This window comes from Orcinus orca, chromosome 7, assembly GCF_937001465.1.
Source record: "Orcinus orca chromosome 7, mOrcOrc1.1, whole genome shotgun sequence".
Classification (NCBI taxonomy): domain Eukaryota; kingdom Metazoa; phylum Chordata; class Mammalia; order Artiodactyla; family Delphinidae; genus Orcinus; species Orcinus orca.
The window spans coordinates 102,432,225-102,456,639 of NC_064565.1; the positions used below are offsets into that span (position 1 = coordinate 102,432,225).

At 57.9% G+C, this 24,415-nt stretch overlaps 2 protein-coding genes and 1 long non-coding RNA gene across 6 annotated transcripts in view; 1 reads left to right on the plus strand and 2 right to left on the minus strand.

Moving 5' to 3' along the window:
- Positions 1-4,606, minus strand: part of LOC117201061 (uncharacterized) — a 19,434-nt gene extending 14,828 nt beyond the window's left edge. Inside the window, exons 1-3 of one of the 4 annotated variants that reach the window (XR_004482980.2) lie at positions 4,262-4,606; positions 2,618-2,746; positions 765-988 (exon numbers count right to left, since the gene is read on the minus strand). This is a non-coding gene — a long non-coding RNA (uncharacterized LOC117201061). The other 3 variants (XR_004482981.2, XR_007478272.1, XR_004482978.2) reach the window with 3 other exon arrangements.
- ASIC4 (acid sensing ion channel subunit family member 4) overlaps positions 1-19,465 on the plus strand; it is a 24,595-nt gene extending 5,130 nt beyond the window's left edge. The window contains exons 2-10 of the mRNA XM_033426996.2: positions 13,003-13,147; positions 13,234-13,361; positions 13,552-13,714; positions 14,231-14,287; positions 16,181-16,334; positions 17,540-17,631; positions 17,708-17,787; positions 18,118-18,222; positions 18,426-19,465. Of these exons, the coding sequence (XP_033282887.2) occupies positions 13,003-13,147; positions 13,234-13,361; positions 13,552-13,714; positions 14,231-14,287; positions 16,181-16,334; positions 17,540-17,631; positions 17,708-17,787; positions 18,118-18,222; positions 18,426-18,527 (1,026 nt within the window). The 3' untranslated portion in view covers positions 18,528-19,465. The remainder of the gene's footprint in view (positions 1-13,002; positions 13,148-13,233; positions 13,362-13,551; positions 13,715-14,230; positions 14,288-16,180; positions 16,335-17,539; positions 17,632-17,707; positions 17,788-18,117; positions 18,223-18,425) is intronic.
- Positions 19,466-19,654: 189 nt separating this feature from the next.
- CHPF (chondroitin polymerizing factor) lies at positions 19,655-24,326 on the minus strand. Its single transcript, XM_004262672.4, has 4 exons — positions 24,013-24,326; positions 22,391-22,964; positions 21,695-21,874; positions 19,655-21,361 (listed from the first exon to the last, which is right to left on the minus strand). The coding sequence occupies exons 1-4, from the start codon at positions 24,324-24,326 to the stop codon at positions 20,102-20,104; spliced, it is 2,328 nt and encodes a 775-aa protein (XP_004262720.1). The 3' UTR covers positions 19,655-20,101.
- Positions 24,327-24,415: the final 89 nt, after the last annotated feature.

Below are 24,415 nucleotides of genomic sequence, written 5' to 3' on the forward strand. Positions count from 1 at the left end.
GTGACCTTTCTTCCGGAATCCAAGTTAATAAATGTCACATTTTCCAGCCTATTTTTACTCCGGGTAAAATGCCCTCCCCCAGTCCCCTCAGCTGCCGCTCTTGCTTCTGTTACCACTGCAGTCGCTCTCACCCCCACGCTCCCTAATATCCCCTCACTGATTCCCAATCAGTCCCTCAATCAACACGGAGTTCTGAGCACCTACTGTGTGCCAGGCTCGCTGCCAGGTGCTGTGGTGGAGAACAAAGAAGGGGAGCCCTGGTCCCCAGTCCCTGTCCTCAAGCAGCCTCCAGTCTTGTGGTGGAGCTGGGATGGGGACACTTAAAAAGCTTTACCAATGGAGGAGTTAACCAGCCATGCAAGCAGTGTCAGGAGGTGCCGGGATTAATTGCCAAACGAGGTTACATGGATAGTAAGAGCCTGGGTTCAGAGAGAGGGGCCATTCTGGGCTGAAGAGGGCTGGGAAGGCTTAACGGATGAAGCAGCCTGGGCGAGGTTTGGAGAGGAGGGGAGGGGAGAGAGGCGAGAGAGAGGAGCAATGCTTCCACCTCTCCACCCATATGCCCCTCCACCCAGCTCACCCCATCTCTTCTCTTTGCCGCCCCCCTCCTCACCCAGTCTCATACCAACCCACTCCCACCTCCACCACCACTTATATGTTCTCTCTTCCTCCTCAATTCCTACCGCCGTCCGCTCCCCCAGCCCAGCGCGCCAAGCCCCATCTATACTTTCCCCCCTGCGGCTGCCCTCAGCCTGCCCACTTACTAGAAGGCAGAAATCACTCTTTCTTCCTAGGCTTCGTCTCTTCAGCTGTAAAATGTGGCTCTAAATTCCAGCGTCTCCTCTCAGCTGGGGACTGTACGGTGGAGTGGTCAAGTGTGTGGGTTCGGGAGCCAGACGGTCTGGACTCAAACCTTGGCTGGGTGGCCTTGGAGAAGTTAGCTTCTGTGAGCCTCAGTTTCTGTATTCGTGATATAGAATATTAGAACCTAAAAAAATTCGGGTGGTTGTGAGGATTAAAAGAGGTGGCTGTAAAGGGCGTAGCACACTGCCTGGCACACACACCACGTGCACTCAGAGTGTCAGCTGTTAGAAATGCCACCACCCCAACTCCTGGCTCTCTTTAACCTGACTGTTCCCAGCACCACCTGCTGTTTTCCAACCTACGTGCTGGCATCTTCGCTAGTCTCCATCACCTAGCCTTCCTCCTCTCTTGACCCTCAAGCCTCCGCCCCCCACCCTATTATAGCATCCCCATGCTTCCCAACCCTCCCCAGGTCTCAGGCACGCGTGTGCATGTGTAGTAGTGCATACACTTGAGATTCGTGCTGTCCCACAGAACACTCTGTGATGACGGAAATGTCCTGCATCTGCGCTGTCCAGCGTGGTCATCACTAGCCACACAGGCCAGTGAGCATCTGCAGTGTGATTAGTGTGACAGAGAGAATGAAGGTTCTATTCAAACAGCGGGGTGTGGCCAGTGGCTGCCATATCAGACAGTACTGCTCTAGGTGGTCCTGGGGACGTGGTTCAGGCTGCCAGGTTGGTCAGGGCTAGGCTTTCCAACGGGCATCAAAGGATATAAAGTGATGGTGGTGGGCTGTGATCAGAAGTCCGGCCATCTCCTCTCCGGGCTGAGGTCCCCGGTTGAGCTGAGGATGGGGCCTGTGTCTGGGGACATCGAGGTGTCTGGAAACACCACCGAACAGATACACCTTTCTTCCCAGGTGCAGGACATGACCTTGGTCTTTTCCATTCTATTGTCTGGAAAATCGAGGCATGGGGAAGGCAGAGAATCCACGAGGAGGCAGGGGGAGGGCCAGCCCCTCTCTGTGGGGTCCTCCGGGGTCCAGGCAGCCCCCAGAGGTGCAGGTGACCAGAGACCTGTGGGCACTTCCCTGTTTCTATCCCCTCTCGGGCTGTCAGCCTTCCCTCCCCGCCTCCCAACCCTCCTTCCCCACACGCTGGTGACTGCTGTGACTATTAATCACTCGCCCTGTTCTCTTCCTCTCTGCTAATCAGGCACAATTAGACAAGGCCTCTTCCAGCTGGGCAGTCCTCCTCCCTGCCCCCTTCTCTCCTCTCCCAGCCCCACCCCAGCTCAGTCGGGACGGCTCTGAGGCAGAGGGAGCTGCGTGCCAACCCTCCCTCACTCTCTGGCTCCCCCAGCCCACAATTCCAGGCTCCTCCGCCATCCCCGGCCTTCCATCCAAGCTTCCTCCTGAGCCCGCCCCTTCCCTGGTGTGGTCAGCCCGGTACTGACAGTCTCTGCACCCACTCCTTGATTGTGGGAGGGGCTACTCCACAGACGTCCCAACTCCAGGCCTCCGCCACTGGCGCCGAGGGCCTGAGGGCTGCCCCTTGCCCCCGCGACTCCGGAAGGGAGAGGATTCCCACTGCGGCCTCTCATCTACCGGATGAGCTTACCTCGGACCCTCACTCCCAGCCCAGCCCTCCGTGCCCTCCGGCCCCACCTTCTCCTGAGGCGTGAACCTGGAGAACGTTTAGTTCAACATCTAGTTCAGGGGTGGTCCTGCCTTCGGGAGCCAGGCAGATCAGGTCTGAGAAGGCACACAGTAGGGAAGGGTGGGGTATGAGGGGAAGTGAAGGTCACTTACCCTTGAAGGGAGCAGCTGTTTCTCAGCCCCAGCTAACTGTTGCCCTGTGGTCAGGGATGCCCGGTGTTAGGGGGTCTTCCAATTTGTCCAGAGAAGCCCCGAGTCTTGATTATTTTAATTAAAAATTTCCTGAGTAAAAAAAACATTCAGAGGTCTAGCTACAACTCCGACTGCAGGACCCAGCGTGCCTGCCCTCCCCACCGCCTGCCCCACTGCTGGCTGCTGCCCCTCAGGCCTTCCTGGAGGGGGCGCTCTCAGCCTGGCCGCCTCCCATTGGCCGGTGGAGTTGCTGGAGGGGGATTTGAGCCCAGCAACCAGCGGCAGGGACTGTGACTGTTACCCGGGGCTGGCCTGCAAGGGCAACGGGGAATGCCAGGAGGGACGTGCCCCACCTGGCCCTGCTCTGCAGCCCCGTGGCCTCTTCATTAATCAGGCATCAGCCCCGAGCTGGGCTCATTATCAGCTCAGCTTCTCGTGGCACTGCCGGAAGATGCTGATTAGCCTTTGAAGAAATGGCCCCCGCGTTTCCCTCTTGTCCTCCCTCTTTCTGCCCGTGCTCCTTCCTGGACACCCACCCCGGCCCTTCTGCTTCTCGGGAGGAATCTGCTCCCTCTCGCGGCTGGTGGCAGGCCTGTCTCTGCCAAGCCCAGGCCAGGGACAGAAAGGACCAGAACCAGGGGGCAGGGAGGCAGGAGCGCCCCAAGGAGTACTCGGAGTGCAGAGTTTCGGGACTACTCAGGCTGAGGTCACTGGGCGGAGGAGGGGGAGTGAATGCGGGGTGGAGACTCAGGGTGGCGGGAAGAGATGGACAGCCTCCCTGGAGGAGGGAATGAGAGGGCAGCCTCAGGCTGTTATCAGTGTTTCCCTGTCCTTCTCCTGGCAATGCCACCTCCTTGGAGCAGCTGGGCAGAGGGGGTGGGGACAGCCAGAACCGTGGACAGGAGGCCTGAGGGTTTGGGGTTTTTGTTTTTTTGTAAATCCTGGTGGAGGCTTAGGGTCTTGGAGCCATCCCACATGAATGGCGGGTGGGAAGGCAGGAGGAGGACAGAGACCCCGTGGGTGGAGATAAGAGGCTTCAGAGTGCTGTGTGTTTTCCAGAAGAGGGAGGGGGTATCTGCAATTCTTCCCCGGCGCTCAGGCCCCGAGGAGGCCGGGGTTGGCAGCGCTGAAAATCCAACCTCCCCCCCCCCCCCGCAAATGTTCACCATGCCCTTGGGACACCCATTTTCAGTCAGAGGGGGAACAGTTCCAGAAAGACAGGCACAGGCAGCAGCAAGAGAGTTCAGAGAGGAGCCACGGGATGATTAAGGGGAAATGGAGGATTGATTTAGGAGGAAAGATTAAAGGAGCTAAATCCGTGGCGCTTGGCTCAGCGGTGACTAAGCGTGGACAGGATAATAGCTTTACAAATGTGTGAAAGGTGTAAATACCAAAGGGGGGGAGGGGAGGCGGCTCGGCGGGCCAGGAGAGCGGGATTGGGGGCTGAGGAGGCCCCCGGAAGGGCTGGGGGCCCTTGGGCGACTGCCCGGTAGGGCTGGCTCCTCTCCAGTAGGGGTGCAGGGGGAGCAAACGGGGTGTCGGGGAGCCCCGGGTTCCAAGCTGGGGTTCCATTTCGGGGCCGCAGCTTCGCCGGCCTGTGCTGACCTCCACGTCCCACTCCCGCCCCGCTGAGGATCTGAGGCCACGGGTTCAAATCCCATCCGAGTCCCTCTGCGTCCCTCGGCACCGGGCCTTTCCCTCTGCATCCATCCGCTGGGGCCCGGGCCGCCGCCCCGCCGTGCCGGCTCGCGCCCCTCGCTCCTCCCCGGCCGCGAAGCGCGGCGGGAGGCGGTGTCTCCCTCCGCGGTGGAAGCCTTTGGCGCGGCTGTGTGCGGAGGTCACTTTGCCGAGGAGCCGGGAGCCGGAGGAATGCAAATGAGGCAAACCCCGGGAGGAGAATGGAGGAGCCCGGAGGAGACCGGAGGGAGGGCGCCCGGGCGCCGCGATGGATGCCTGCCCCGCGGGAGGGAGGAGGGGGGCGGCGAGGAGCACGAGGCGGTGGGTGCGGCCTTCTGGGTGCGGCTGGGCCCAGCCTGGAGGCTCGGGCGCACTCACCCACCTCCTCCATCTCCTCCACCTCCTGGGTCTCGGTTCCTGAACTCCCTCCTGGACACGGATGCGATCCACTGTGTAGGCAAGCTCTTAACGAATAACTTTGCATCGAGGGCTGGAACGTCAGGGAAGGACTTCGTTACAAATTAAAAATATTCCCGTCTGCAAAACTGACTTTCTAGGGTTTAAGGCCTATGCGGTCGCTACCTGGGAACAGGTTTGGCTGTTTACCTGCGTCCTGGAGACCCCGCTCTCTCCTCTCCAGTGGAGACGCGGCGCTCCCTGAGATCACCGTGTTCTTCCACGGCCCCAAGGGCTCCGGGCTCCCAGCTCCAGCTCGGCCTCAGCCTCGCCTCAGCCTGGAGTCGTACGGCCTTGACTGTCTCCTACTTCTCCACTACTGCCCACGCGTTTACATTTGCTCAAACGTCGTGCCCATTTCCTCCTAGACTCACAAGCACTTCTACCTTGGAGAAGAAGTCGCCTTGAAGAGCACCTGGGTGGCTGGGGGCTGGGGGGATGCTGCGTTGACCCTGAGGGGGAGGGCAGGCGCACTAGGGCCGGGGTGGGGTGGGGTGGGTGGTATTCTCCCTGTGTCTGACTGTGGTGTGATCGGATGCCCTTCCTGGGTGGATGAGTGCGCTTGCTCTGGGAAGCTTTATACTCTCCAACCCAAGTCGAATTCCCGTTCCACTCTCAGGGGACTTGGATTGGTCTCCCTATCATACCACCTATCCCAGCAGTAGTGATTTGCCTGTCCCTGGGATTGTTGGTTTTGTGTGCTTTGTTCACCACCGCTGTATACCTGGCTCCCAGCCTAGGTGCTCAATAAACACTTTTGGAATGAATGAATGCCTTTGGGGCCAGATAGCCAGCTCCCTCAGGGCAGAGACCAGTGATTTTGTTCTCCGAATCATCCCCAGTAGCAGGCATAGTACCTGGCGTATTGTACAGGCTCAAGGAACGGTGTTGGACAAGTAAGTGTGATGTGAACACCCACCATTTCTTTTTTTCTTTTTTAAATAAATTTATTCATTTATTTATTTATTTTTGGCTGCATCGGGTCTTCGTTGCTGCACGTGGGCTTTCTCTAGTTGCGGCAAGCGGGGGCTACTCTTTGTTGCGGTGTGCGGGCCTCTCAATGCAGTGGCTTCTCTTGTTGCGGAGCATGGGCTCTAGGCGCGCGGGCTCAGTAGTTGTGGCGTGCAGGCTCAGTAGTTGTGGTGCACGGGCTTAGTTGCTCCACGGCATGTGGGATCTTCCTGGACCAGAGCTCAAACCCGTGTCCCCCGCACTGGCAGGTGGATTCCCAACCACTGCGCCACCAGGGAAGTCCCCACCCACCATTTCTTAAGCACCTCCTATTCACTGGGGCTGTGCCAGGTATGTTTCAGCACGCAGTGGCTGTTAGCGCAGAGTCCAGTGCCAGATCACCTGGTCCCCTCCTCTGCCACGTCATGTGACTCTGGCCAGCTCCTTACCCTCTCTGGACTTCCACTGTCTTGTCTGTAAAATGGAGATGTTTAGAAACCTCCAATAGAGGGTTTTTGTGAGAATCAAGGAGTTAATTGATATAAAAGGCTTAGGACTATGCTTGACACAGAGTAAGCACTGAATAAATGTTAACTGTGGCTATTATCTGTGTACATTATCTCTTTCCTCATAACACCTCTGACATGCCTATTATTATTCCTGTTGTACAGATGAAAAGTGGCGGGTCAGAGAGGTTAAATGACTGAACCCGAATCCCACAGACAGTAAGGGCAGGGCTGCAGGCCTGTGCCCTCCTCTGATAGGACAGCCAGATCTCAGACCCTGGGGGGTTTGCTCTGACAGAATTCCATCCTCTCCCACAATTGCTGAGAGGGCCTTTACCAAGGTGCATGATGCCGTGTGAGAATGGGCCCAGTGGGGAGCCGAGATCAAATGGCCGCACCGTCTTGGCAAGAAGATTCCCTAAATGGGCTCCCCTGCTTTCTTGAGCACCTTGCACACATCCCTCTGGACTTATCTCTGATCTTCACTACTAACCTTAGGAGGAGGAATTACCATTCCCCCTTTTACTGATAAGTAAACTGAGGCTCAGAGAGGTTAAATCGCCACCCATGGTTGTTTGTCCAAGGCTGGGGGCAGAGCCAGGACTTGAACCCTATTCTGTCAGCTCCAAAATGTGCACCCATTTTTCCATGTTATGAAGCTTAGGTGGATCCTTTTCCAGCACCAGATTCAATGGTCGATCTCTGCCCCAGTTTGGGCCTTACTGGTCTCCACAACACTCTTATTACTAATATTGAGGCCTCATGTATATGATGTTACCTTGCAAATGCCTTTCACCTACTTCATTTCTTTTGAGACTTATAACAAACCTGTGAAATAAGTCGAGCAGGAATTTCTATCCCCACTTGACGGATGAGGAAACTGAGGACCAAAGAAGTAAAAAAATCACTTTACTAACCAAGGTTACACAGCTGTCACTGGTGGAGCCAGAGCTGGGATCAGGGTCTACTGACCCCCAGAGGGGTGATGGAGGTTAGTGGAGAATGCTGGGGCCCAGTGGGGGGTGGGGGACTGGGCTCAGGTTCTGAACGTGCCCTCTTTTTTCTGTATGTCTTTGGATATGTCCCTTGCCATCTCTAGGCTTCCAATTTGGCCTTTGTACAGTGAGGGTTTGGACTGAGTTACCTCCCGGTTCTGACCAGCGCAGACACCTTAGGCATTCTGAGTTGGTACTATCTTCCCTGGCGAGGACAGAGGAGGAGAAGGCTTGGAACCTGGGTGCTTGGGCCACCCCTGAGTGAAGCTGGGGCCCCAGGACCATCTGAATTGGGATGCCGGCCACAGTCCAGGGCAGATGAAGAGGTACCCACTTCCACTGGCCCACTCTGGACCCCAGGGCACTGCAGGATTAAGGGGAGTTCGCTCCAGGGGCCTAAGTGAGAGGCATGGGGCCGGACCACATCAGGAGAGGGCTGATGGAATTTGGAGGGATAAAGCAGCCATGGAAAAGAGGGCTGGGGGGAGGTGCCAAGGCCTCGGCAGAGGCAGGGTGCCCAGAAGGCGCTGGAGATAAAGCCCAGGCTGCAGATTAGCGCTGGGATTAGCCCAGCCTGGCTGTTCCTGGCTGCTTCTTATCTCCTGGCGGCCCGGCGGAGGAGCCCTCTCCCCCACCGCTCTGAGCCCTGGCCCTGCTAATTGCCTGTTAACCCTGTGGGCTCCTTGACTGCAGGGAGGATGAGGGGTTGGGGAGGGGTGGGTAAGAATGCGAGGAAACGGGAGCTGTGGACAGATGGAACTCAAGGGACTGAGAGAGAAGCCACTGCTCAGAGGAGCAAGCTCTGGACTGATCTCTCCGACCCTGATCATCGTCTAGGGCAGACCTGGAGGGGAGGGAAGGGCGCCTGGGGAGGGGTTCCTGGCTTGGGGAGGTGGCTTCAGGCCCAGGGAAAAGTCAAGAGGAGGAATACAAGAGTCAGTGACTGGACACCTAGACTGGAGAATAGAGAGAAAAGGAAACAGTATAGAGATGCAGCAGGCAAAAGAACAGAGAGGCTGGGGGCAGCCAGGCCAATGGGAGAAAGACGAGGCCAGGGGGACGGACAGGCTGACAGAGGGCAAGGGACAGAGACACAGACCAGATGGATAACTGATCAGATGCCGAGGACAGACAGGCCAGGAGGATGGAGAAAGACCTGAGAGAGAGACAGATCAGGCGACCGAGGCTAGGGAGATGGACAGACCCAGGGCAGGGTCCAGGCCAACACTAAAGGGGAGGTGGTCCGAGAGGGACAGGCAGAGGGCTGGCAGGAAGGAAGCTGGTCCACGGGTCTGCCTGCAGCATGGACACAGACCTATCTAGAACCCGTCCAGCCTAGGTCTGGAGGGCTTCAGCCCAGGGCCAGGGGGATGGACCTAGGAGTGAAGGCAGAGAGCAAGGGAGGGCCGAGAAGAGGGAGAGCCAGACGGAAGAAGAAGGTGGGCTCTGAGATGGGGACAGGGCCCAGAGGCTGAGGCTGGTGGGGGGGGGGGAATCTGGAAATAGCCCCTTGGCACATCAGGGCACATCCTAGCCCAGGAGCTGCCCCTTTCCGTGGCTGGACTCTGGACCCTCAACTCCTGTCCACACACCCTCCTCTGGGGCCATTCAGGAGAGAGCAGTGGACAGCCAGTGGGACCCTGTGGCAGAGCGGCCGTGCCGTCTCCATGGAAGAAGATGTGGGCTGTGCTGCTACCAGAGTTCTGCCACTTAGGAGCTGGTGGTTCCACCCGCTGCTGCCTGCCTGGCCCAGGGACCGTCTCCAGGGCAATGCTCTGCTCTGCTCTGCCCCACAGTCGGGCCTGACCCGGGCTGTGCAGGTGTCCTGGCCCTGCCAGTCTGGCCTGTCTACTCCCTGCAGACCATTGTCCATCAGCAGACCCAGAGTCCTTCCACCCATCTCCCTTTGTCACCCCCACTCTACACAGTCGCCTCAAGGGCAGGCGTACCAGGTAGCCACCACCATCTGAAGCCATTGGAGCCAAAGCCTTCCCAGTTGGCTCTGCCCTGTACAGGGAGAGTTTCAGTGTCAGGTAGCCCGTGTCTGTGTCTATGTGGTGGAGGTATAGAGCAGGGAGGCTGCCCCAGCCCCACCCAGGTTCAGGAGGCTACCAGACTCATTCAATCACTGAACACCTACCAGGTGTTTTATAAGCACTAACTCTGCTTTGGCATCAGGCTCAGTTCTGCTCGAATCTCTGCTGTCATTTACTTGCTGTGTGCCCTTAGCCAAGTCATTTTCCCTCTCTGAGCTTCCTCAACATGAAATGGGGGCTACAATGCTTACCTCATGTGGTTTTCTTGGAGGCTCAAAGGAGAAACTAGATCAAAAGTACAGGACCCAGTACAAAGTGGGAATGTTTGATAATGTCCACTTTGCATTCCTTCCCTCGACCTCACTCCTCCTTCTGCAAATTGCACTGGGCTCTGGGGATACCAAGATGATGAAACAGGGCTCCCAGCCTCAGGGAGTCCATGGTCCCATGGGAGAGACCATGACAGTGCCCAGCGGTCAGGGTCAGCCACTGCACACCGGGGGGCGCGAGTGAGCAGCTCACTACTGGGATTCCCCCATGCAGCCCATGCCTTGTTTAGCCTCCCAACTGGAGCACACACTGAAAAACGGCTGCAGCAGCAAGAGCTGATTCCAGCATCTTCTTGGCCCAAAATAGGAAGGGGATGAGTGCTTTGAGATTTGGGACAAATACTTACATATTCCCCCCATCTGCCTTTCCCCCACCACTGAGGACACAGGGATCTTGCCCTCAGCCCTCTTCAGGGCTCTCCTCCCTCCAGTGGCATGTAAAGCACAGGTCTAGAGTCAGCCTGTTTCGCTGGACTCTTGCCCCTTCGACTAGGGCCTTTCTACTCACGGTGCGGTCTGCAGACAAGCAGGTTGTTAGAAATGCAGAATCTCAGTCTTGCTGCCCAACACACGTTTACTGAATCAGAATCTGCATTTTTAGCAAGATCCCCAGGTGCTTTGGGTGCACATTAAAGTTTGAGAAGCACTGATCTTGGAGACCTTGGCAAATCAGCCAACCTCTCAGAGCCTCAGTTTCCTCATCTGTAGGATGTAGGATCATTGTGAGATTCGATCGGAAAGAACATATTAAGCATTTAGTGCAGTGCCTGGGGCAGAGCAGATGCTCTGGGACTGTCAGTGATGCCTACTCCTGCCCCCAGATGGACACACAACAGGGAGCTGCGGCAGGGGTGATACAGACAACGTCAAGGAGTGGAACCCAGAAGGTGGCGAGGGTGCAGAAGGAGGGGGGAGGGACAGGTGAGGAATTGAATTGAGAGGCAGCAGATATGGAGAAGAGAGTAAGGAAGGTATAGAGGAGTGGAGTGCAAGGGAAGGAGGGATGGAGGAAAAGGGGTCGAGCGTTGAGACTCCAGTCTTATTTCAGCTGGATGGGGTTGAAGCAGGAGCCGGGGCTTGGGGTGCTGTAAGCTTGGGTTGGGGGAGTTGCCAGCAATGGATTGTGGGAACACCTTGGGTCTTGCATCTCAATGAGTTCCACCTCTCCCCCTAAGCTGTGTGACCTTGGGCAAGTCACATCACCTCTCTGAGCTCTGGTTTCCTCATCTGTATTAATCAGGCTAATTAAACCTACCTGATACCAGAGTGGCTGAGGAAATGAAATGGGGTGGCAGATGCTGCCATGTTTTGTAAACTGTGCAGTTCTTGTTATTTGCGCGCTTTTGTTTTGGGAATCTGAGGCAGGGTGTTTGGGTGATAGAAGAACTGTCTTGAGAGGGGAGAATCAGCAGGGCAATTAAACTAGGGGGATGGGGATGGGAGACAACCCTGCCTCACAACGAGGGCACCCCCAGGCCCCCAGTTCTTAGAACTCCTCGCTCCTACTGCCCTCCACCCAGCCCTCTCCCTTCCACAGCCTCCCTCTGGAGCCAGGCATTTAGGAGTCTTTTCCCTTACACTGCCTCATGCCTTTTCTCCCAGCTTTCACCAGAGTGAAAATGTTCCCAGGGACAGAGGCCGGGGAGAGAGAGAGTGATTGAGTGCGCTGACCTCCTTACCCCCAGGGAAGGTACCGCCTGTGATGGGTTTGACCCGGGGGCTGGTCTCTGTGGGGTGAGCCTGGCAGGGGGGAACTCCCATCTGCCTCTCCCTCAACTTCCTCCCGACCCCAGCTGCTCGCAACTCCCATCGGTAGCTCTGTCCCCGCCAGAGCCTCGGCTTCCATCTCCGGGGCTGCAGCGCCATCTGGTGTTCACATGGGAGGACTCTCTGCAGAGGAAAAGCGAGATTGGCTGCTTCTGCGCCGGCGGAACCGCGTATTAAAGTATTCCTTGTGCCCCGCCCTGGAACAGGTGCTGGACTCATTGCCCCTGTGCAGCATGAATTCTAGTGGGGGGAAGATGAGCAATGAACACGGAGGCAAACAGATAAGCAAGATCATCTCAGGTCTTGATGAGGACTTTGAGCAAACCAACAAATGCTTTTGATGAGGGGAGGCTGACACTGGGAACGTGTGTGTGGTATAGGAGTGTGCATCTGAAGAAGGGACACTTAACCTCAGGCTTAGAAGATGAGCAGCTAGCCATGCCAACTGGGGGCAGGGGAGCATTCCAGGAGAGGGAACTGCGTGAACAAAGGCCTGGGCAGGGAACTCACTCCGAAACTTTGAATTTGTCTCAGAGATCTGGGAGTGGAAAGGCAGGAGACAGAGGCAAAGGTTACCTCATGTGGAGACTTTCAGGCAAGGGAAGGAATTTGGCTTTATGCTCTGGGATATGGGAAGCCATTGGTGGACTTCAAGTTGGCAAGTGGCTTGATTGGATCTCCTCAGTTTAGAATGAACACTCTGGCTACTGTGTAGTGAATGGCTTTGGAGAGAGAGGCAAAGACCGATGAAGGGCACCAGTTAGGAGCCTGCCGCCGTGGCCGGGGGGGAGATGATGGTGAAAGGGGAACATGAGATGGAAGGAGAGTAGATGGATTCTAAATAGATATTGCCTGGGACAGCAGCTGCATTGTATGCCTGGTCACCCCTGTCCCATATCCCAGCAACCAACCTACAGGGAGAGGGAGAGTTCAGGGATTCTGACTTGAGAAACTAGGTAGGTAGTGGGGCCCTTTACTCATAAGAGGAGAATGGGTCGGGGACAGGATTTGGGAAGACATCAAGAGTTCTGCTAATTTTTAAAATTTTATTTATTTATTTATTTTGGCTGCGTTGGGTCTTCGTTGCTGCACGCGGGCTTTCTCTAATGGCGGTGAGCGGGGGCTACTGTTCGTTGCGGTGCGCGGGCTTCTTATTGCGGTGGCTTCTCTTGTTGCGGAGCACGGTCTCTAGGCACGCGGGCTTCAGTAGTTGTGGCACGCAGGCTCAGCAGTTGTGGCTCGCGGGCTCTAGAGCACAGGCTCAGTAGCCGTGGTACATGGGCTTAGTTGCTCCGCAGCATGTGGGATCTTCCCGAACCAGGGCTCGAATCTGTGTCCACTGCATTGGCAGGCGGATTCGTAACCACTGCGCCACCAGGGAAGTCCAAGAGTTCTACTATTGATATGTTAAGCTGGAGGTGCCTTTTAATCATCTAAGAGAGGATGTCAGTAGAAATGATGGAGCTCAAGGGAGGCTGGGCTGTCGGTTGGTTGCTGGGATATGGGACAGGGGTGACCAGGCAGGTCTGGTGGCCGTCACAGGGGACAGGGAACCCTAAGCCTAAGGCATTGTCTTTCATCTCCCCCTTCCACACCCCCGCCCCTCCCGCTCCTGTCTCTTATTCCCAGGTCTATACTCGCTATGGGAAGTGTTATACCTTCAACGCGGATCCACAGAGCTCACTGGCCAGCCGGGTGGGGGGCATGGGCAGTGGCCTGGAGATCATGCTGGACATCCAGCAGGAGGAGTACCTGCCCATCTGGAGAGAGACAAGTACGCAGGCGGGAAAGGGACAGGGGCTCCGGCCTGGGTCCTCTGCCTAGGGTGGGTTTCCAAAGGTGCCCATCTCTACTGTGCAGACGAGACGTCGTTTGAGGCAGGCATCCGAGTGCAAATCCACAGCCAGGAGGAGCCACCCTACATCCACCAGCTGGGCTTCGGCGTGTCCCCAGGTTTCCAGACCTTTGTGTCCTGCCAGGAACAGCGGGTGAGCACCTCCAGCTGGGTCCTGGGTCAGGCACAGGGCCGGGCCTTTGGGCTCAGAGGGGATGCTGACCAGATCTGCCCCCCAGAAGCTCACATCCCACCAGCCCTCACATGGACTTTACTGGGGCTGTGGGCGCCGGAGGGCCGGGTGGGACGTCTGTGCGTGACCCCGTCATGCCCCACCTCTGCAGCTGACCTATCTGCCCCAGCCCTGGGGCAACTGCCGAGCGGAGAGTGCGCTCAGGGAGCCTGAGCTTCAAGGCTACTCAGCCTACAGTGTGTCTGCCTGCCGGCTGCGCTGTGAAAAGGAGGCCGTGCTTCAGCGCTGCCACTGCCGGATGGTGCACATGCCAGGTGGGCACCCCACCCCCTGCCAGCTCTCTGTGTCACCCTGCCAGGCTCCAGAACCTCCAAGGGCAGAACACTGCTCATGTGCAGGGGGGCAGGTGCACGTGTATGACAACATGTGTGCATGTCTCTGCCCACGTGAGTGTACATGGTATGTGTTCGGGATTTTATGCATGTTTTCACGTATGCATATGGGATGCACACGTGCCTGTCTGTGTGCCTGTTAATATGTATTTATGCGTACATGTACTTGTGCATATCTGTACTTTTGTACTTGAGGTTGTGTGCATGTGCTTGAACACGTGCATGCAAATCCATGTGCATATGTGTGTGTGTGCAAGCACGCATGGATTTACGTGCATATGTGCATGCGTACATCTCCATGCTTCTATGCACAGGCATGTATAAATTCATGTGCACACATTTATGTGTGTGCATGCATGTATGTGCCCACATTTGGGAATATGGGGGGGGAGAGTGGATGGAACTATAGACTCCAGGAATAATCTTCTCTCCTTTCAGGCAATGAGACCATCTGCCCGCCAAATATCTACATCGAGTGTGCTGACCACACACTGGGTCCGTGCTGCCTTCTCCCCTCCTCACCTCTCCGGCCCCCTCCTCCTCTTCGTCTCTCTGTGCACCCTGGTCCTCACTGCCTTGCCTCCCCTCCTCCCAGTCTCTTCCTGGGTGTTTTTTTCCCTGGGGGTTGAGCCTTATCCCGTACCTCCAGGGGTCTGAGGACCTTTGCAGTTGTGGTAGAGAGAGCAGGGTGGGGGGTTGCAGAGAACCGGAACTGAGAGTGAAGGGCGGGGCTTCTCATCTTGCTTCAGCCAATGAGCTTGCCTCTCTGGGAAAATGAAATGTCTTCTCCCTTGGTATGAGAAAAGATGTATTGCTGGCTACCGGTGTGGGTAAGGCAACCCCATCTGTCCATAGGTCTCGCCTGATCCACACTTCATTCATTCATTCATTTATTCATTCTACAGGTGTTTGCAGCCTGCACTGGGGCCAGAGGTAAAAGTGGGAACAAGAGCTCTGCTCTTGTAGCGCTTACCGCCTGGCGGGGCTGTGGACGGGCATCACAGCACCGCGTGTTAGTCCTTGTGTAGGGGAACCTCAGCGATCCTACAGGGCCCCAGCAAGGGCATGCAGCCTCACCTGGGCAGGCAGGGAGGATTCCCAGAGGGAGTGACATATGAGCTGAGACTGGAAGGATGTGGAAGAGTCAGCCAGGTGAAAAGGGGGGACGTGTTCTAGGCAGTGGGAACAGCTCGTGCTAAAGACCTGTGGCCAGAGAGAGCGTGTGTGCCTGGAGCCCAGAAAGGTCAGTGTGGCTGGAGGTCAGAGAACAAAGGAGGGCTTGGAAAGAGCGGGGGAGGCTCTGGGAAGCCAACAATGGCTTAAGGCAAGGCAAGAATGTCTTCTGATTTTAGGAAGGGGACCCTGATTAGACGTGAGGATGGATAAGCGGGGAGGAAGACTAGGAACAGGGTGACCGGTCAGGAGAGCTCGGCGGTAATCCAGACGCTGGGGCCACGGGGGCGGCTTTGAGGTGCTGCGGCAGTAGAATCACACCTTCTCTGTCCCACACACCAACTGCGTCTGCCAAAGGGGTGATTGAAGCGTGTTTAATGAAGGAACAGATGTAAGTGGGGATAAGGGAACCACAAGGGGTGGTGAGACTCCACAGAACTAAGGAGCCTTTCTTGCCCCCGCGCCTTAAGGGGCAAAGGAAGGGGTTGCTACTGGCACCCAGAGAGGGACCTGTGGCTGTCTGAGATGGACAGGAGCCGGGAGCCGGGACCACAAGTGAGGAAGCCTGGCATCTCTCCCCTCCTTGCCCTGTGATCCTGACGGGGCCTCCCATTGGCCAAACCCAACCCAAAGCCATAGGACAGGGAGTCTAGGTGATGCATTTGGCAGAGATTGGCATCCTGGGACAGAGCAAGGTGGGGAGAGTGGAGAGTGGATCTGTGGGGGCGAACATACTGAGCATAATAACCCTGCCCATTTGTCCTTCTGTCCGTCCATCCATCCATCCATGTATCCACTCATCCATCCACCCATCCGTAGGCATACGTGAACACATGCATACATCCCATTCATCCCAGCATCCTCTCCAAGCCCCTCATGTGTCTGAGGCCTCATGTGGTTAATTAGCTCTGGTGGGTGGCCCGTGCCCTCCCTCTGAGCCAGGAGGACCTCTCTGTCCCAGGGGGCTGGGCAGCAGAGGGATGAGCCTATAGGAGTGTGCTGGGGGTTCTGCCTCCACCCACTTTCTTGGATGGTCTGAAGCTGGTCCAGGAAGGGACTCCCAGCCAGTCTCCCCCAGGCAGTGCCAGTGCTGGCCAGACCGGGCCCTCAGTTTGGGTGTGCCTGCCTCAGGACAGCCCCTAAGCTTCCTCCCTGCAGCTGGTGTGCCTCTGGGCCATCCCACCCCGCACAGCAGCTGGCGCCTCTGTGTTGCAGATTCCTTGGGTGGGGGCTCCGAAGGCCCATGTTTCTGCCCTACCCCCTGCAACCTGACCCGCTACGGGAAAGAAATCTCCATGGTCAAGATCCCCAACAGGGGCTCAGCCCGGTACCTGGCAAGAAAATACAAGCGCAATGAGACCTACATACGGTATGTATGTGTGTGTGTGCGTGCGTGTGTGCGTTTGTGAGTGTGTGTCTGTGTGTGGTGGAGGCCACCCTCAACAGGCCTGGTGCATGGTGGAGGCTGGGAGTGGGCTGCATCTTTGTTAATAATGAGTCTCCTGCCAGGAATGCCTTTCACGATCTTTTTCTTCTAGCTAACCCCTACCCATCCTCCAAGTCACATCCTGTGTCTCCACCTCCAGGGGAGCCCTTCTTAGCCCAAACACCTTTCATCTGCACCCCCACAGCACCCTGTACATACTTCTGTCGTTGCATTTACCCACTGTTTTGTGTTTGCATGTCTTTTGCACGTCTGTTTGTGCGTCTTTCTCCCCCAGCAACCTGGAGCCGCTAAATGCATGTCCAGTGAATGCTGTGCAGAGGGAGAGGAACTGGAAGGGATGGGGGAGGAGCCAGGTGGCCCACAGGAGGGGTCCCACTGAGCCTTGGGCCTGGTACCCTGCAGCCAATCTACCAATGCTGAGCATCCTCTGAGTGCCAAGCCCAGCGCTGGCTCCTATGGGGACAGAGATGATTATAACACAGAACTCATGCCACAGTTTGCGGATGGGGCCGTGTTTGAAGGTGTGGGACTGATTCTTAGGCCCCAGGAGAGATGAATGTGCATAGGGGAAGTAGGGGAGGCATGAGCTGGGCCTCTGAGCACGCCGGGTTTGGGTCCGTGAGAAGAGGAGAGAGGGGAGGCATCCCAGTTAGAGATCTATGGGCTGATGTCAAGACCAGCCTGAGCAGCAGGGAGGCTGTGTGGAAAGAAGCAGATAAAAAAGCGGTTTGGATAAGAAGGTACAGTGCAGCTGATCATGGGCAGTCTTGAAGGTCTGGAAGAGGAATTCTGGAGTAGACTGTCAAGCAATAGGGAGGCACTGAAGGTTCTAGAGAGGTATGGGGATGGGTCAAAGTGAAAACTATTTGCTGCTTTAGAGAAGGCGGGGTTGGGGCGGGGAGTGGGAATCTTGCCGGCCCAGGAGTTTTGTTTTATTCTCCCAGGCCCTTTGCTAGCCCTCAAAAGATGAAGCTGACAGGCATCTGGGCCTGTCTCACCTCACAGCTTTTGGGAGCTTCTTGGCACAGGGGGGCCTCAGATCCGGATCTGCTGGGCCTGGGATGTCCCGCCAGCCGTCTCCTCAGGAAGACGGCCCCTTAAGGATACCCTGCTTCCTGTCTCTACAGGGAGAACTTCCTGGTCCTAGATGTCTTTTTTGAAGCCCTGACATCCGAGGCCATGGAGCAGCGAGCAGCCTACGGCCTGTCAGCCCTGCTGGGTGAGCCCCAGCCCCGATTCCACGGGGGTGGACCGGACCCGCCTGCCCCCTCTGACCCTGCTCTCATGCTCCCCAGGGGACCTCGGGGGACAGATGGGCTTATTCATCGGAGCCAGTGTGCTCACGCTGCTGGAGATCCTAGACTACATCTATGAGGCAAGGGATGGGGCCCTGGTGGGGGCCACCCAGATGGGGAGGGGCAGGTAGGAGGAAGGGCTGGGGGGAAAGCAGAGGGGCAGTGCAGGCTTCCTGGTGGAGCTGGACTGCCGGAGGTCAAGCTCAGGGTCATTTACCAGCGTCCCCTGACTGGTGGGAAGGCCCGAGCGCGCTGAGGAGTCAGGAGAGGGGGATGGGTGAGGAGGACTGGGGTGTCCTAGGGGGGTTTGCTGGGCCAGCAAGTCCTATGAGGTGGGCCTGGTGGGGCCCATCCTTCTCCTCTAGCGAGTTTCCTGAGCCCACTGCTATCCTCCCACCCCGAACCCCCAGGTGTCCTGGGACCGACTGAGGCGGGCGTGGCGTCGTCCCAAGACCCCCCTCCGGACCGCCACTGGGGGCATCTCCACTTTGGGGCTTCAGGAGCTGAAGGAGCAGGTGAGGGTGAGTGCTGTATACAGCCAGCGTCCTCTCCCAGGACTGAATCCCCCCATAACTTCTGAACTAGCCTGCGGGAAGGGGGGGGGGGGTTCCTGGGCTCCCCTGAGGCCTCTGCCCCAGGGGACAGGGTAAGGCTGGCTGTGTGAGGCCTGGGGGTACCACGTGAGCTCTCCCCGTCCCACCCGCTCTTCGCCTCGCAGAGTACCTGCCCAAGCCAGGGCCGCGCTGAAGGCGGAGGCACCAGCGGCCTGCTCCCAAACCACCACCCCCCGGGAGGCCTCTTTGAAGACTTCGCTTGCTAGGATGGTGCTGCGTCCAAAAGGACCCAGGAGTCTGGGACTCCAGCCCAGATCCCCACCGTAGCCTCCCGCTCTTAGGACCGAAGTCTTGGGGGCAGCCCAAAGCTGAGGGGAAGAGGGCGGTGCTCACTGGGAGGGTGGGGACTCGGTCCCTGCTCTCACCCACCCTAGTGCCAGCTGCTTTGCACAAGGGTCCCTCTTGTCCACACCCTCCACCCCCAGGCTGGTGCCCAGGGAGGGCTGGGGACCAGGCCATGGGCCCCAGTGGAGGGGAGGAGAAAGGGAGGTGGAAAAAGGGGCCCACCCCAGAGGGGGTGGAACCCTCTGTACATTTGTATATATTTAGGGAGGACAGGGTGGGGGTGGGGACACAGATGTAGCAGGTGGGTGGGGCTATGAGGGTCGGTAATTTAGAGACAGCTGGGGTCCCAGCCCTAGAGTGTCAGCAGGAGAGGGCAGGCCCCCAGGACTCAGGACTGCTGGGCTGGTCCTGCTTCCTGCCCCTCTCCAGGCCCAGCATCCCTTTTGGCAGGGGGAGTGTGTGCTCCAGCAGGCCTGGTCCAGCTCCCAATTCCCTCTGCCCCAACCGCACTCCCAGAGTCCCCTCCACAGGGAGAGGCAGATCCTTCAGAACTTGGCTGAGCTTGGGGGTGGGGAAGGGGGCCTTCTCAGGCCTCTCTGCCTCCAGTCTGGTTTTATAAAGTGCTGACAAAGTTGGGAATAAAGAGGCATAAAGAATTCTCTGTGTGTATATGTGACTAAGCTGGGAGCTGGGGCGGGGCTGGGCATATGCATGACTTGGTCCCTGGGAAAAGGAAATGCAGGCCCCAGCCCGGACAAGGAGCCTCCGTCCTCAAAGCCCTCCCTGTCCCCATGCCTGCCTTACAAAAACTCAGGAATCACTAGCCGGGACTTCCTGGTGGTCCAGTGGTTAACATTCTGTGCTCCCAACGCAGGGGGCCTGGGTTCGATGCCTGTTCAGGGAACCAGATCCCACATGCCACAACTAAAAGAGCCCGCACGCTACGACTAAAGTCCCGCATGCCACAATGAAGATACCATGTGCTGCAACTAAGGCCCAGTGCAGCCAAATAAATAAATATTAAAAAAAAAAAAAAAAGAACCATTAGTCCACACTCAGCCAGTTTATTAAAGGCAGGGAGCTTCATCAGGACTGCAGAGGAGAGAAGTTGGGAGACACCGCCCCTTCTCTCTCAGCTCCCCCGCTTCTCCAACAACTCATCTACAGCCCAGCCCCCCAGGGGACCCTAGGAGGTGGGGCTGGCGTCAGGCAGATTGCACTGCATAAATACTCGGAGGCCACAGCCTGAATCAGCAGCGTCAAGAGGGCAGGGAGACCGGGTTTGGGGCAGAAAGGGGTGGCTCCAATGGTACCTCTTCCAGGGCTTGCTCTAAGCCCAAGGGTCCCCCAAGCCAGAGAGAGGGGGCCAGCGGGCTGCCCTGGGGTCTGAGGCTGCGGCCAGCCCTGTCCTGCGAGGCTGGCAGGTGGCTCCGGGTGGCTGGGGAAGAGCGGGGCGGGGCACCGCCTTGCCAGGGTTCCGGGGCGCAGGGCGGGGTCAGGTGCTGTTGCCCTGCTCCTGCTCGAACAGCAGCATGGCCAGCTGGGCGCGGGAGCCGAGGCCCTCGAGCGCACTCTGGCGGCAGCGGTGGTACAGGTCCTCGCTAAGCCGCGCGCTGCACGTCTGGGCCCGATAGCGCTGCAGCAGCGCGGGCTCCACCGCCCGCAGCACGTGCAGGCTGGAGAAGCGCAGGAACAGCTCATACACATCCAGGCTCTCCAGCAGCTCCTCCTCCTGTTCCGAGGCCGCCGCCAGCTGTGCTCGGGCCGCCACGTAGTCGGAGTTGTAGAAGCAGGCCTCATTGGCCGCCTGGCGATCAAAGCGGCCTGTGTCTCGGCCTAATTCAGGGGGTCCCGGGCCCTGGGGTGGGGCCACGGCCGGGTGGAAGGCCTGGAAGTGCATGGGAAAGAAGGCTTGCCAGCCAGAGATGGCATGCATGCGGCAGCGGTTCAGGAAGTCGGGGGTGAGCACCGTGTCTGGCCCGGCCAGCAGGAAAAGCGTGTCCAGTGGGTGCTTCTTGGAGAGCAGATCCATGAGGCGCAGCGGTGAGGGTGTGGCTGTCTGCACGCTGAGCCAGGGCACCCGGGCACCGGGGAAACGCCGCTCCAGCTCTGCCACACGGGCCTTGACAGGTGCAAAGACATCGGCGTGGGCCGCCCGCTGTGCCTGTCGTGGCTCATACAGTAGCAGCAGGGTCAGGGTTGCTGCAGAATCGCCAGGCTCCAGTGCAGCCACGGCGAAGGCCTCCAGGAAGCCAGGGGCCAGGTCACACTCGTCTGCAGCCAGTGGCAGTAACACGGTGAGACGCGAGGCCTCGGTGACATAGGGCACGGGCAAGATCTCCACGCGACTCAGTGGCCGTAGCAGCTGCACTCGGCGGGTGAGGGGCCGGCGGCCACCCTGCGGGGTCAATGCCTCCAGCTGCAAGTCCAGCGTGTACTCCATACCCCGGGCAGGATCGAAGCGTCGGTAGCCATTAACCAGCTGCTGCTTCTGGAGCCGCAGGGCCGGGTGGTACCGGCGGTTGAGCTCCTCCAGGGCTGCCCCCAGAACGTTGGCCACATCAGCCTGGTCAGCCCCACGCAGTGGGCAGCGGGGCGAGCCATCAGCGCAGGAGAAAGCATGCTGTTCTGTGAAATAGTCCCAGCGCAGCACCTCAAAACGGGAGGCCGGGCGGGACGGTGCTGGAATGCCCACGGGCCAGGTGGCTGCCCACTCCCCATCCGCTGCCAGACGGCTGGTGTTCTGGATCTCCCACTGGGTTGGAGGAACAGGCCATGAGCGAGGCATAGACCACAGGGGCCAGCACACAGCTGGGGGGCTGGGCAGGCAGAAGGTGCCACTCAGGACAGGTTCCCAGTCCCTTGCCAACCTCTGCCTACCCAGGGCCCCCCCTTATTCTTTCCCCAGATGGAGGCAGCCTAAGAGTTAAATGGGGGCCTCTGGAGAGGCTCCAGAGAAAAGGTAGAAGCAGACAGGGACTGGGAAGCAGGTTTGTTCTGTGATTCTTGTGCTAATTTTGTATTTCCCTGGGATCTCTGAGACCTCTCGGGATGCCCTCACCCCCCCCACCTCCAGCCTAGACCATACCTGTAACTCCTGGATCTCCTGGTATGTGCGTTCCAGTTCAGCTCGGGCAAAAGCCTTGTGCAGCTGGTACATGTGTACAGGGTCACGGACAGGGTGAGCTGTCAGAGCACTGCGGAAACGAGGGTCCCCCTCCTGCACGGGCTCCCCAGGGCTCAGCTCCAGGTAGCTATAATGGACTCCCTGGGGAGAGGAAGGGAAGTGGGAAACATGAGGGGACAGTCGCCCCCCCCGACCCCACCCCACCCCATAGTTTGTGTCTCATCCCTCTATCCTATGACCTGTTGTGGACTTGGGGTCAGAATTCTGTGGGCTTCAGTCTACCGTGACCAGTTGTGAGCTTGTGTGACCTTGAGCAAGCCTCTGCTAGCTCATCTGTGAAACGGGCATGCATCCTATCTCAGAGCTGTCCAGGGGCTCAAATAAAATAATAATGGCCAACACCGAACACCTACTGTGTGCAAGCCTCCCTTATTTTTTCTAATCCTTATAACAACCCTGAGAAAAAATTATTTCCATTGGTACGGATGAGGAAACCGAGGTTCAGGAGATTCAGTAATTTACCCAAGGTCACAGGGATAGAAGATGACAGAACTGCATGGAAACCCAGGCCCATATCTCCAACCACCCCCTCTGCCTCTCAGGGAGAAGTGCACACGCCCAGACAAGAGGCACCAGTGGGGTGGCTTATCTTCCTACCTCGTGGCCGCCAGTGCAGCCCACCCCGGTGGCATCGAGGATGCAGCGGCCCAGCCACTCATCCGGGTGCGCACTGACGATGTCGTTGCGGCAGGCTTCCAGGTGGGGGCGCAGCTGCTGCAGCAGCGTGCGTGACAGCAGCACCCCAAAGCCACCGTGGCAGTAGCGGCCTGGGGCGGGCTCTCCACTGATGAAGTCCTGGGGCCGGCCCAGATAGAGGTGGGCAGCGGCTGCCAGGCTGAGGTGGCCAGCTAGGCGAGCCAGTCCGTGCGCCTCCGTGTAGGTGGCATCGGGCACTAGGAAGAACCAGTCAAAGTCGTTGCCGTGCTGCTCCAGAAGGTGGCGCAGTGCCAGGTGCAGGTGCCCGATGGGCCGCTCCTCGCCTAGCGTCACCACGGCCATCCCCGATGGTGCCCGGCGGCCCCGCGAGCCTGTCAGGAACACCACACGCTCTAGCCGGTGCCCCAGCGTGCGGTTCACAGCCACGCCCAGTGTGGGCAACGTGGCCTGTGAGGTCAGCACCGCCACGAGCAGCCTCTGCCTGATGCCCAGCTCTGTGCTGATGTAGCGGGTCCTGGGGATGGGGGAAGAAGATGGCACAAGGTTACTAAAAAGACAACAGGGCAGGTAGAGGGCAGCATACACAGGTTCCGGCAGGTCATGTCCTCTTTGGGCCTGTTTCATTTATGATAGAATAACAACCCTCCCCCAGGGATCACGAGTATTTAAATGAAATACTGGCCTTACCATAGTGCTTTTGGGAGATGGCATTATCCATGCAGATATGAGAGATATATTTGGGGTCTGATTCCCTGTTTCATTACTTAGTGGTTGAGTCCTTGAGCAAGTTATTAAACCCATCCGAGTCTTGGGTAGCCTCATCTGTAAAATGGGGCTGATTGTATCTCTTTAAAGCACTTAGCCAAATGCTTGGCATATAGGTGCTCTACACATCATGTATACACTAATTTCTAAATAATATGCCATTATACCACAAATACATCACATAAATGATGTAACAGAATAAACGGCATAGAGATGTAGTGAATGTGTTTGGGAGGGTCAGGGGTTCCAGTAACTTACCTTCCGTAACACAGAAGGTAAGTTGCAGAACTGGAATTTGAACTTGGTGTTACTTCGGAGAAATTATTTCAACTCATAGGCACAGAGGCATTAATGGAATGGGTACATCACCCTTTTCCCACAAACCTCCGCCCCCCCCCGCCAGGTGCCCACCCAGGAACAAGAGATACAGGTAATCCTACTTCTCTCTTTTCTCTTTCCCTCTCTCTATGCACCCACTCTATATACTAGTCATTTCTCTAAACCTAATACTGAGCCAGGGAGCTATGAGGACCTTTGGGGGGGGGCGGTCCATGGGGTCAAGCAGGTTTAGGGCAGAGGCGGGCAAGTTCTGCCCGGGCCTGGATGGGGCCCAGAGAGGCCTCAGATGGGCTCCAAACCTCCCTGGGAAGCAGGGCCGTCGGAAATTATCGGGGCCCAACGACTTCCTGGCCGGTCAGACCCTTCCTTCCGGGGCCTGACCCAGCCCCTGGCGGCCTCCACTGCGCGTCCGTCCCAGCCGGTTCCCAGCGGGTGGGGCTGGCGAGTCTGATCCCTACCTGACGGCCTTTTTGGCGGCCTGGCCAGGCTGTGCGGGGTGGTAGGGCAAGACACGCGGTTCCCAGTTCTCCCCGGCGCCTGCACCGGCCCCGGGCCTCTCGCGCTCCGCTCCGGGCTGCACCGAGTTGGGCCGGCGCGCCGCGTTGGTGTTGCCGCGCGGCGGCAGCTCAGAATCTCCGGGTTGGGGCGGCCCTGGGCCACAAGGCTCCTCCACCCAGGTGACGCTGAGCAGGCTCAGAGTGAAGCCCAGGGAGATGCCCACGGCCACGGGCCCTGCGGGCCGCAGCACCGACAACAGCAGCGATGCCCGCATGGCGCCCGGACCGCGGGCCCCCGGCCCTGGAGCAGCCCCAGAGCAGCAAGAGGAGGCTTCGAGGGGGCGGGACCGGGGAGGGGGCGGAT